The sequence below is a fragment of the Ursus arctos genome, unplaced genomic scaffold (genome assembly GCF_023065955.2).
Source record: "Ursus arctos isolate Adak ecotype North America unplaced genomic scaffold, UrsArc2.0 scaffold_29, whole genome shotgun sequence".
In the NCBI taxonomy this organism is placed as follows: domain Eukaryota; kingdom Metazoa; phylum Chordata; class Mammalia; order Carnivora; family Ursidae; genus Ursus; species Ursus arctos.
In genome coordinates, this window is record NW_026622974.1 from 24,124,255 (window position 1) to 24,137,163 (window position 12,909).

Genomic DNA, 12,909 nt, shown 5'->3' on the forward strand with positions numbered 1-12,909 from the left:
TCACATTATGAATTTAGAAATTACCCACTTTAATCTGCATATTAATTTTAAAACATCTATTGATGAAAATATTAGAAGCTACATCTGTTTTACTGGCAAAATTGAGTCCGTGTTTTTCCAGTTCAAAGGTCTAAGTTGGAGAAATAGAAATGTTAATATGTGTTATAAAAGGAGAACACTGGTTACTGTTCAAAGCAGAAAAGAATTATCAACAAGTTAATGATCTAGGTTTTAAGAACTTTTTTCTATAGTATAAAATGGAATTTTTGCCTATGTATGTATAGATTGAAATTTGCTATTTTGAAGTGTGATTGAAGGAAATTTTTTAGAAGATAAGGTATCTGAAGCTATTTTTGGTTCGCAGAGAATCAGTGAGGACAGTCATAAAGATTTAGGTGAACAATAAATAATCAGAATTAACTAAAGAAACATTGAGCAAGAAGCTAATTAACTTAACAATTGATGTTCCTAATTATAAATATTGACCATTTCAGGTTGAAAACATCTAGATATCAAGTGTTTTTTTAAACATTGATCATTATTTAGAATCAATATATTCCTCTTCCCATTTTTTTGTTCCTGTTTCCTCCTTTTTATAATTATTAGAAACTGCCAAGCAATAGTTTATGTTCAGTAAATATTTATAAAAGAATGAGTGAATGAATATTTAAGAAATATACAATAGCTTGACAAGTTTTATAATACCCAAATTATATTGTTTTTCCAATACCTGAAATATACTTACCAAAGAGGGATTGATTGCAATTAATACATCTTATACAAAATAATTGGAAAGAATGAAAAGATAAAATGGCATATATATTCAAATATGAATATTTTACTTGTTAACAAATATCTCAAGCAGAATATTTCATTTTTTTCTCTTTTCTTGCAATGGAACTTTCTTATCTACTATTTTGAATTGCTTTATCTCGTCTACCTGAAGTTAAGGAAACTACCAGGGTGTTGTACAAATATCATGAGATTTTTTCCAAAGGGAAAGGGAGTATTTTCTTTTCAGGGAATTTTACATAGTATCAACAATGTACCAATCAGACAATTTTTTTCCCTAAGCAAAGGAAAAAGAAAATCAGGAAGGGAAGTTTGTAGACTCCAAGACCCTGCAGGAGTTAGACAGAATAACCTGGTGCCCTGCTAGATATGGCAACATTTGAACTTATGGGAAATTCAATTTTTTTTAACTGTTAGCATGTTTTATTTTATAGGTATATAATTTCCCCTGTAACAAAGAAATAAAATTTTATTTCCCATTGCAGCAACCCTGTTTAGTATTTAGACTATGTGTTCTTCATACTGTATTAATTCTGTAGTGGTCATACAGACTAGGGAAAAATATCCTATCTCCCTTGGGTAACCTATCTTTCCTCTGCTCCATAGACATCTAATAATGGAATTCTAAAAGTGTCCAACCAGTTAACACCAAGCATTGTTTTCAACAGTTAGCTCTAAGAGAAGTATGTGTAGGCCTTTTAGTCAATCACAAATCAGTCTCAAAGAGAAATAAGCATTTCAAATACTGGCTTAATGTTTATTTTCAGGAAAACCCATACCTAGATCAAATTAGTTTTTTTTAGGCCTAAAATACTTGTTTATATTGTGTACTAAACTAAAATTGATTTTTAGTCATCTTTGGCTTTTCAGTCTCGTTTTAGAGCCTAGAGACAGTGTCCTTAAATTGAGAAAGATAGCCACATTTTTGTTCAAAGCACAAATACCAAATAGCATATCTTCTCTGATAAAGGAAACAGTAGCTCAGTCATGCCTTTTTAATACTAATCTGATGGAGCTTAACAAAATTGAAGATACTCAATACAGCTGGGGCAGTTGTGTGCATTCTGCTTTTCATCAGAATAATCTGCGGGGCTTTAAAAAACACAGATGCGTGGGGCACCTGGGTGGCTCAGTCGATTAAGCATCCAACTCTTGGTTTCAACTCAGGTTATGATCTCAGGTCGGAAGATTGAGCCCCGCGGGTGGGCTCTAGTGGAGTCTGCTTGAGAGTCTCTCACCCTCTCCCTTCCTCTCTGGCCCTCCCCTGCACGCACACATACTCTCTCTCTCTCAAGTAAGTAAATAAATAAAAATCTTAAAAAAAAAATGCACAGATGCTTAAGCCCCACCGAATTGGAGTCTTTGGGGTTGGGTCTATATATCTGCTGTGCAGCCACTGTGGAGAACACTGCTGTAGACGGGCACTCCTGGGAGTAGTTTCAAACACACTGGCATGCCCATTGAGGCACTCAGGATCCAAACTGGATAGACCATTGCTTACTTGTTATTGTGAAGAGTTTGGTCTCATGTACTAGGAGATAGGTCCTGGGTTGAATCAGTAAAATGAATGATTTAGTATCATATTTCCCCACCCTCACATCTAACTCTAAAAGCTTTGATTTTTCTCCTGGGGTCTACTGATCAATCAATCTACTTAATAGCTTTCAGGTTTATTATCTCATCCAAGCACTGTTCACAAATGAGTGCACTTCTTTAGAAGAAACCAGACATTCTGAATTATGATGATATGATTTTTCTCTGTCCCGCCACTTTTATTACATACCTGTCTACTAAATATTATTTTGAAAAAACCTACTGGGAAAACATACATTTTAGACATTAGCGCCACAAGAGAATGGACAAGAGAAGTATACCACAGAAAATTATTTCAAGATGTTTTGAACTTTGATTCAAGTAATTTCTTTTTGGTTTTTCATGAGAGAGTTATGTTCTAATAAACCAGTCATTTTCAGGGGACTCTTTTCTAAATGTAAAGTGTGTACAAAGTTTTTCTGTGTAGCATGACTTTGCTTGTATGATAAGTAGGTTAAATCTGAATTATTTGAATCTGAGTTTACCTGCAAAATCCTCCAGACTAGAATAGACCATTTAAATGCTGTTGGATTGGAGTCTATGAAAAAATGTTTAGAAAGAATATTTTGAGCTTAATGTTCAGTGTGTTTTATTAAAGCATTAAATTATCATCCCTTTTATTATAAACTAATATTTCATCAAATTTCATCAGCCCCTATATTCAGATCATCCTAAATTGTGGATAATACATTGATGCTGTGAGAAATTTCGAAATACGAATCTGTTGAGATAAAGGCTGCATCTCCCACAAACGATTAAAGGCCTAAAATATATATCTTCTTGTACTGGACTTCTGATATACATGTTTACATTTCAGAAGGTTTTAACTGGTATCATGTGCCTTCTGCAAATGACAATGAAAATCTTCGAAGCTAGGAGTCCTGATGTGTTTGATAATCAGGGGTCTGAATAAAGGGTTTTCACTGTATGTCTACACAAGCACATGCTTATGTTTAACTCAATGTATCAGACAATTTTGAACTGTAGACACAGGGCCATTTATGATGTAATTGATGGAAATATGCTTTGCATGTAACAAAGGCCCATCTTATTAAAAGGTAAATGTTACAAAAATAATGTGTAGTGTAATTGCATCTTTAAAACAACCTTGAGCATTCATCTTTGATAAATAAACTTTTCTGTATGAAATCGTATTTAAAAGCTAACTTGCAGCAGCAACTTTTTTTTTTGGTGACAATTCAATATTTTGTTCTTTTTGTGGGTGTTCTGTTTGTTTGCAGTCAGATGAGTGAGCCTCATAGCGGTTTGACGCTCAAATGTGCCAAGTGTGGAGTAGTTTCAACAACAGCTTTGTCAGCCACCACCGCCAGTAACGCCATGTTAGTCCCAATCATTTACATCTTCTTGTTACAAATCTTTTACAGTGCATGTGAGAAAATGCTATTGTGGAAAAAAAAAATGTTTGCTATTATTGGAGCTAAGAGCATACTTAAATATTTATAATTGGCAACTGCCTTTATAACTATTGTGGGATTGGCTATAAAAACATAAATAAAACTATGCAATGTTATCTGCTTTATGGTCTCCAAGTTAACGGTCTTGGTGCCACATCCAAGAATGCTTTGTTGAACGGGGGTTTGGTTATCGCCTGGGGCATGACACGCAGCTACGTAATGTTGCTCTCTCTGTCTCTCAACAGGGCATCTCTTTGGAGTTCCTGCGTGGTGTTGCCCCTTCTGGCTCTGACGTGGATGTCTGCAGTTCTGGCCATGACAGACAAACGCTCCATATTGTTTCAAATACTTTTTGCCGTGTTTGATTCACTACAAGGTTTTGTGATCGTCATGGTCCACTGCATTCTTCGGAGAGAGGTAAGAAAGGGAATTCCTCTGGCAGAGAAGGGTGATGGTTAGATGAATATTTTCCTTGTTAACAAATAAGATCTTTTATTTTAATATCTTCAGATTAAAATCATCTCCTCTAGGGGCGCCTGGGTGGCACAGTCATAAAGTGTCTGCCTTCGGCTCAGGGCGTGATCCCGGTGTTATGGGATCGAGCCCCACATCAGGCTCCTCCGCTATGAGCCTGCTTCTTCCTCTTCCACTCCCCCTGCTTATGTTCCCTCTCTCACTGGCTGTCTCTATCTCTGTCGAATAAATAAATAAATAAAATCTTTAAAAAAATAAATAAAATAAAAATCATCTCCTCTAAAGACAACCATTGGAAAGTCAAAGCTAAAGGGGAAACTTGAAGGGATAGTTCAGGAGGGCTTCTTGGACCCCGAAAGTGACAGTTAAAACAGATGGGACTGTGCAAGAGAAGATGCTTCCGGGGTCCCAGGAACCAGGGAGAGTAGAGTCAGGAGACGTCATTAAGTGGAGAGAAGTCTGTTAGAGACACTAATGGATAAGAGGGTGGGGTGGCATATTTTTAATAGGCATAGTTCATACTCATAACGCAATGATATCTCTTAAACCCGTTCCCAAGTTCTGCACCCAGCATATCCCATTCCTTCATACTTAACTAATTTCATTTTAGATAGAAAATGTTGAAGATTACTGATCAGTTCTGGTGTCTCTATACTAAATTCAGGTTGCTAAAGGTGAATGATTTTGTGATGGATGTTTATACAATGGACACAATGGAACACAAAAGTCAGTAACTGTTCCCAGGAGCTATAGATCTATAATCACAGCATTTCTCCAGGTCATGGTTGAGGTTTCCTGTCAGCTGTGAGGAAAACAAGTCCTCCTTCAGGAGCTGAGACACTGACCTGCGCCCGATCCACTGAGCAGGACAGATGTTGGATGTGAGTTGTTTAGCAAGAAAATACTGTTTTCCAGCTAGTGCCAAAATTATGCTGAGTGCTTGCAAGCACTGACACAGTGTTTACAAGGTTTATGAGTCATTTTTGTGTTTACTCTGGGGACGGTGGTGACTAAGACACAATGACACAGTGCCATGCTAGTCATTTTGAGGAAATGGTCTACACTGTCATTTCGCATTATCCAGCTTGTTTGAGAACTTTATTATGATGTGCACATTGCAAAAAGACTAATGTGCATATGACTGCACACCACACAGTGTTTACAGTGATATGTGAAGCCAACCACAGGTTTTTACCTGATTTACCAGATGGGGAGAACAGTATTTCTGAGCTGCTTCAGTAAGGTACAGGTGTCAGCAGTAAACCCACACGTGTATTCTAAGAACATTATATGATGAAAAGAAGAGTAACTTCACATTGCAAAGGAGGCAATATTTCATCATCTAAAAATCCGATTTAGCTTACAGTTGTCAAGCCTTCTACTTCCCTCATCACGGATTTCTACCTAGAATATTAGCATTAAAAATCTTGCAAGTATTCAGTTCTTTGTAGGCCAAAATTAAGTAAAAGTTAAATTGAATAGTTTAGGGCTATGTTTTTCTCCAAATATAGCTATCTTGTGGGTCTTCTGCATTAATATTATCTATAATGTGTTTATGTAACAAAATTGTTCTAAGCGAATAGACACATGATGCATTTTTGATTGACAATTAAGGATGAACAGTTGCGGGTTTTAAGCAAGATACATAATATATTTATGCAATTTTCAGAAGGTATTAACACTGTAGGTGTTAAAGAGGAGAAAAGTATCTTATCTAAATAAGCCTTTCTTTTTCTTTAGAAATAAGCTTTGAAGATAGCCCTAGGCTATATTAAAAATATTCAGGTTTTAAAGTGACAGATATTTTGATGGCTTATTATCGAATTTTTGCTGCTTACATGAAGAAAAATATTTGGCACAAAAATTTCTTTCCATCAGAACTTTTTCATACTTGCTAATTGGACTAATAACTGTCAGAAACATGATTTAAGGGTAATTGAATCAAATCATATAATAAATGCTTCTACTAAAATAGATATCTGTAAATATATGTTTTCTGTTTTAATAGGGAGTAAAAATATGAATATTGTTCATTTTCAATGATTAGTTCACATTGAATAGTTTTAGAGCTGATAAATTAATAGCAAAGTGTCCTCACTCTCATTCCAAAACTGAAACAAAAAATCACATATCCATTATTTTTGAATTGACCTTAAAAATACCCTGTAACACTGCTGTAAGTACACAGAGTAGATGTCAGGTATAGGGCAAGGCTCTTTCAGAATTTCTCAAAGGAAGTTTTTACTGAAAAGCCAAAAGAACCTTGTTTAAAAGGGTTTTGCAGATCCCAAGGACCACATCATAAGGCGGCCTCACCGGCTTCAGAGAAACTCTTTTTGACTTTCTAACTGCATATCGCCTAACACACCCAGCAATAGGTCTGTCTCATATTACCTGTGATCACACTGTACTAACATTAACCACAGTCCAAGAGAATAGGAGCATCTTCCCATATCCTCAGTGTCTCCTGTGAACAGACGCTCCATAAAAATACACCAAAGCGAATGGTCTAGATAGCTACCTATAAAATACTGGGTAATGACTCCTAGCAAACTGCCTGATAATCCCGTAGGAGATCTTGGGAATACAATTTTACCTCTACTGCTTTTTTCACTTAAAGTATTTTTCACAATAACCCAAGATGATTTGTATGGATTTTTCTTTATTAAAAATGTATAAGCAATGTAAAAAATATTTCCTTCAGTTTAGAGAGAGACTGGATACAGATACATATTTTTATTTCTGTGTATTTTTGACATGCAGTAACATAATTGGGTCATTTGTAGTCTTTAATGATTCTTCCAATATGAATTCTTTTCCTATATTTACTTTTGCAATCTTCCTGTGAAGGAGGCGGGTGCACACAAGGGAGGAATATAGCCTTGCAGTTAAAGAAGGAGAAAAGAAACGAAATAGTATAACTGGCATTTTAAATGTGATGTGTATGGGGCTTGATTTATTCTAAATGTGCCTTGGCTTTTAGTGGATCCAATTTTAAAACCAAATCATTTCAAGTCAGAAAGGAAGGGAGAAATGATCACTTTGGTTCTGCCAACTCAATTATATTCCACTTTAAAAAAAAAAAAAAAAAGCAAATTGATTATTTGCATAACAATTTGTTGTGACCTCCAGATTGACATCTCAGTATTTAAATTTCATAAAGTTTGTATTCTTGAAAATACAGTTTTGTCTTCTGGAGCAACTCTATTAAATTGCTTTAGTAGATGCCTCTGACAAAAGAGAAAACAAAACAAAACAAAAAAAGAGTAAGAAGAAAAAAAATTAAACCAAATGATTTATCACACATTACTTTCAGCAACAAAACATAGATCTTGGAAGCTAATGTGTATAATACCTAATAAGACAGAATCTAATAGAATAAATATAGATGCTTCCTTCATTTGTTCGTCATTCCTTGATTAGAATTCATTTGCATTAAGCACATAACGACATCCACTATTTACTATTCTCCACATTGCTATGGAAATTCAAACTACACAAGTTATGAAACCTTTGAAATAGTTACTGTTGCTAGGAAACCACTTTCTTGGTGCCTGCACATTCTTCTCATCTCTCCTGTGTCTGGCTGTGCCTGGCTCTAAGACAATCTTACAGCCTAATGTCAGAGGGGGAAAATAACAAGATTGCGATACAAAATAAGCTACAATAAAATCCTTTCACCAAATGGAAGGAAGGAGGCAAGTGCTTAAATGGACGACTTTGTTGTATCAGTACCTGAGGGTCCTGCGGTTGCTCTGTAGTGGCGGTAGAAGGGCCAAGCTCCTCTTTTCTCTTTCCCCAGCACAGGCAGGAGGTCTGGGCTGCACCAGATGAGGTCCCAGAATCTTCTTCCAAACCTGGGAAGCAATTTTGTAACAAAGTGCTTGAAATAAACACGAACAGCTTTCCCTTCCTTCCTTCCTTCCTTCTTTCCTCCCTTTTCTCCCTCCTTCCCCCCTCCCTCCTTTCTTTCCTTTCTTTTCCCTCCTTTCTTCCTCTCATTCCCCTCTGCCTTTTTTTTTCCTTCCAATTTCCAATTTGGTCTTATTTCCATAAAGAATACTGATAAAATGATTTACAAGCACGTGATTGTGAATATATAAAACAGACAAGCATCTTTACCAGTCTCATCTAAAACCAATATTCTCCCCCAAATCATTAAAAAAAATAAATGAAGCCAATAGCAGTCAAATAACTAGAGAGCAATTTGAAAAGAGGTCATACTGCATATAATATAGTTCAGCTGGAGAGTTGCATGAATCTCCAAGCCTGATTATTTAGAGGGAAATTAGGTATGACTCATTATTACCAAAGCGCTTACGGAAGCGCGTATCTGTGCACTCCCTTAATGAGGGAGGGCAGGAGTTTCAGTTAGTCTTTGGAGATGAGGGAGTGGGTCCTGAGCGGAAAGACGGGGTCAGAGGATTAAGGAAGTGAAAGTTTTGAATAAGGGAAGATGGAGAGAGATTACTAGGCATGTGGTTTCCATGGAATGGGCCTATGGTGAATATAGAGTAGTCTTCTCTGGGACCATTTGGGGTACATGGAGGCATAAAGCAAGTGATGTGATCCTAGACACTAGAGTGATTTAAAAAAAAAAGTGGTTATAGCCGTAACCCCAAGAGAAAGACAATACTGACAACATTTGAGTGCATAGCATTGATTAAGTGATATTTTTAGAGCATTTTCATTGGGGTTTCAGTGGTCATGGTTAGAGGCCACTGCGTGTCATGTCATGAAGAAGTTCAGTAGATTTCATAGAGTTAGTGAGTAGTCCAGGGTGGGAGGTTCAGGGTACTACGGATTCTAAGATTCTCATTTTGCGCAGAAGGACAAAGATTCACGGGAGAAGGGAGTGGGTTGCTAAGAGCCTTATCTTTGTCAGGCTGAATTGAAAGTTCAAGAAGAAAGACATTTAAAGATCATTTGGTTTGTTGCGCTTGTTTCCTGGGAATCGGAGAATGGCTCAAAGTACAGCAATAAAGCTGGATTTTATCAGAACAGAGAATGGAAAGCACAAAGACTGCCTTTAAATAGGAACATGGATGTGACATAAGCAAGGATCGTATGCTTCTGTTCCTATATGCATAGTCCCAGAAATCACCAGCCTCCCTTATTCCATTTCTTATAAATCCTACCTCTCCCTCCAGATTCGGCTTTCCCGACCTGAGCATAATTACAATTATATTACGAACGTTTTCATCAGTCTTAATCTGTACCTGTGATTCTTCAAGCCCAGGCAGAGATCTGGGGGCTGAACAAGAACATGAAATCAGATAAGTCAAGTGACATCAGTGAACAAACTGAGACACAGAGTTCATGGCAGAGATTGGCAAACTCAGGCATGTCTGCCGGGTAGTATCCAACCATGGCTTGCTTTACCTCAAATTCTTCTGAGTATCTGGCCAAAAGGATAGGCAAATCCCACTTCCTGCTCCTTCTGGTTCCCTGGGATCCCACCTTGCAACATTGTTAAACTGGTGGCAGAAAGTTGGATATGTCTAGACTAGAGGTTTAAAATTAATCTAGGAATAGAGGTCATGAATTAAGTTTTTATTTCCTGCCTTGAAGTGGATGGCATGAGGCTGAAATGAAGTATCTTCTGTGAAGGCATAAGTGGGGGTGTCTGACATAGAACTTCCCTTCCTCCTTTTCTCATTTGCAGGCTAAAAAATGCTGTTACATTTTTTCAGATCATATATATGAAGTGTCCTCTAGGGAAGCTACCTGTTACCCCAAAACTGATACAAACAGGTAAAAAGCTACAACAATTTTGAGAGTGATAGATCTGTTAGGTGTTAAAAGATTCCAGTAGAAAGTCATTAGAACTGAAATTTAGGAGTAAAGTCCGTATTTTTCCTTCCAAGTAAAGCAAAGGACAAACCATTTTTATTTCTTTTTGCTTTCAGAGAAGTCATGTAATACTTTTGTAATGTGAAGTCATTCATGTTATTTATGTCAGTTGGCATAATACACGTGAAATTGAGAATAATCTTACTGGTTCATTTAATGATTACATTATATGGAATTTAATATGATTAAAAAGAGCTGAATCATTTGTTTAATACAAATCGATAGAAACAATAGTAGACATTAGATCCAGGAAAAAAATATAATGCCTAAGAAATTCCCCCCCCACAAAGCTAAAAATCTCAAATAATTATAAGAATGTAATTTAATTTCTTTGCTTGTCTTAAAATGATCCTCTGGAATGGAAAATCAAGAATAACTGGAGGTAAAACTGTCTTCTTAAAATGTAAAGATTTGGGGTCTGAGCTGCTTGCTTGCTAAATGCAGAGCCCATTACAAACAGTGCAGCTCTTGCCCACGAGGTTTCTCTCAGTTGCAACGCGGCCAGTGCTTGGTGCTCTTCCCCAGCAATCTCTAAATCTGCACCAGCTTTGACAGTGACACTCTGCCAGCTGCCTTCAGAGTGAGGACCAGCCGAAAAGCTCTGGGCTTGCTGCTCCTGAGAGGAACCAGATCGCTCTCCTGTGGGGGGAGACTGCAGCAAGACACACCCCTGCAACCTTCTTTGAATTCTTGCCTCACCCAGGAAACCATCCACAGTAAAAGGCTGTATGGCTTTGCAGGGGTTTTCAGAACAGCTGCCAGCGGGAACTAGACAGGATAACTTTGGTGGTGCCCCTGATGGATACTTTCAGAAGACAGCCTTGATGGCTTATTCTTTTTACTCACCTTATTTTTGAAGATGTCTCTTGACATTCTTTTTTCATTTCACAACATGACATCAGATTTCCTTAAAGTACCCTAAATATTCCAAGGCTGTTTACATACCTGTTCTTTGCTCCTCCCCCAAAACTTTTTAACCCTCTGTCTGGCTGTCAATTAAGGTTAAAGACCTATTGGCAGAGTATTGTAAAAAGAGGACATTTTGGAGGCTAGATTTTAATTGCGCCATAATATGTCAAACATTTAATTATTCAAGACAAGTTTATTTAAAAATTGTACTTACTAGTCTTGTATAAGTTTTAAAAAATAATATTGCAAGAGTTCGGAGTTCTAAAAAAATTTTTTAATTAAATTGTTGTTCCCCACAAATAGTAAGTCAGGTGGAGGAGTTTAAATGATTAATATGTGAATCTTCTAACAATTGTTTTTCTTTGATCTTAACCACAAGGCAAGAAACACCAAAACTATTATTGTCCCACACTATAAATATGACAGTTGGCACAGGATTTTAATATCAGGACGGAATAGCCAAATACAGATTCTGTCTTTGTTTTTTATGCTTTCTTCTTGTCTAGTGTTAAGGTCCTTGTAGACTTGCTTTTTAAAAAATTCCAGTTGTTCTCCATTAGTCCAATTCACATTGATTCACCAAAGTTAAAAGTCTTTTTGTTTACTTGATAGAAAATTCAGTTAATTATCAAAATGTTTCCACATAGCTGCAGATCTATTTTCCAGGTACTGTCTCTCCTGAAACCCTTTTTGCTGTGATGAGGAGGATGCGTTATGAAATCTAGCCTAATCATTCCTCCCTGACAGTGTTGGACAAATGTTTAAGGCTAATCCATGTAGATTGCCTGAATGCATTTTTAAGGTTTTGTAAAAATCAAACAAAGCGTTTGGAATCAAGTAGAATTTCTCCTGCAAAGCTTTCTGAATTAGAAGTAATGGAATTGGGGCGCCTGGGTGGCACAGCGGTTAAGCGTCTGCCTTCGGCTCAGGGCGTGATCCCGGAGTTCTGGGATCGAGCCCCACATCAGGCTCTTCCACTATGAGCCTGCTTCTTCCTCTCCCACTCCCCCTGCTTGTGTTCCCTCTCTCGCTGGCTGTCTCTATCTCTGTCAAATAAATAAATAAAATCTTAAAAAAAAAAAAAAAAGTAATGGAAGCACTAAAAGAGTCGGAGAATCTAGTACTTAAATTATGGCATTTATATGACCATTAAAATGACTTTGAATTTATTGGAGAATTTTTATGCTTTTCTGTTTTATGTTTCTTCTGAATAGCATTGACTGATTCACAAAGCAGACATCATTCTCCAGGGTAGAAATGCCCTTAATCCATTGTCATATTTGGGGATTTGGTAATTTAAAGTATTGATTTTCTATGTGTATGTTATGAAAAAGAGATTTCTTTTATATCTCCTTTAAGCGATCAGATAGTGGATTTTGAAGAGAAACTTAACAGAAGTTGCTTTTCCATATTTCATTGTCAGACAAAAATATCTCTGACAGCTAGACTCTGAAGGTCTGAAAAGAGTGGTTAGTGTGGACCAGTCAAATTAATGTTTGGTATTAGCAAGTGCCACTTTCCTATGTTATATATGCTAGCATTTAGAAATAGATTTGAAAAAAATGTTTCACGTGACAAGCTCCTGGAAGGGAGTATTTCTAACATATGACTTATCTACCTTTATAAATGGTGCTCCTTTAACAGTTGCCTTGGGGCCCAAATTTAGCACGTACCTATTTTTCTGAGGTTAGTTCTTTGAATTTTTTGTCTTTTTTTCTGAAAACCGATACACTTTCTTAGTGTTTTTCCCCAATGCAAATTTCTGTGTAGTAAACAGTGATCGTCTGGCAAACACTAGACTCATGACCGGTTTTTCATTATTAATGTGTCACTCTATGACTTGCAGCTATTACTTCTTCACCTAAAAAGGAGG

General features: G+C 36.7%; 1 protein-coding gene across 3 annotated transcripts in view; it reads left to right on the forward strand.

The window, feature by feature from the left end:
* ADGRB3 (adhesion G protein-coupled receptor B3) overlaps nucleotides 1-12,909 on the forward strand; it is a 695,949-nt gene that overhangs the window by 640,855 nt on the left and 42,185 nt on the right. For 2 of the 3 annotated variants that reach the window (XM_026507135.4, XM_048219740.2), the window contains 2 exons: nucleotides 3,627-3,725; nucleotides 4,046-4,217. In XM_026507135.4, the coding sequence (XP_026362920.3) occupies nucleotides 3,627-3,725; nucleotides 4,046-4,217 (271 nt within the window). The remainder of the gene's footprint in view (nucleotides 1-3,626; nucleotides 3,726-4,045; nucleotides 4,218-12,909) is intronic. The other variant, XM_057303989.1, reaches the window with a different exon arrangement.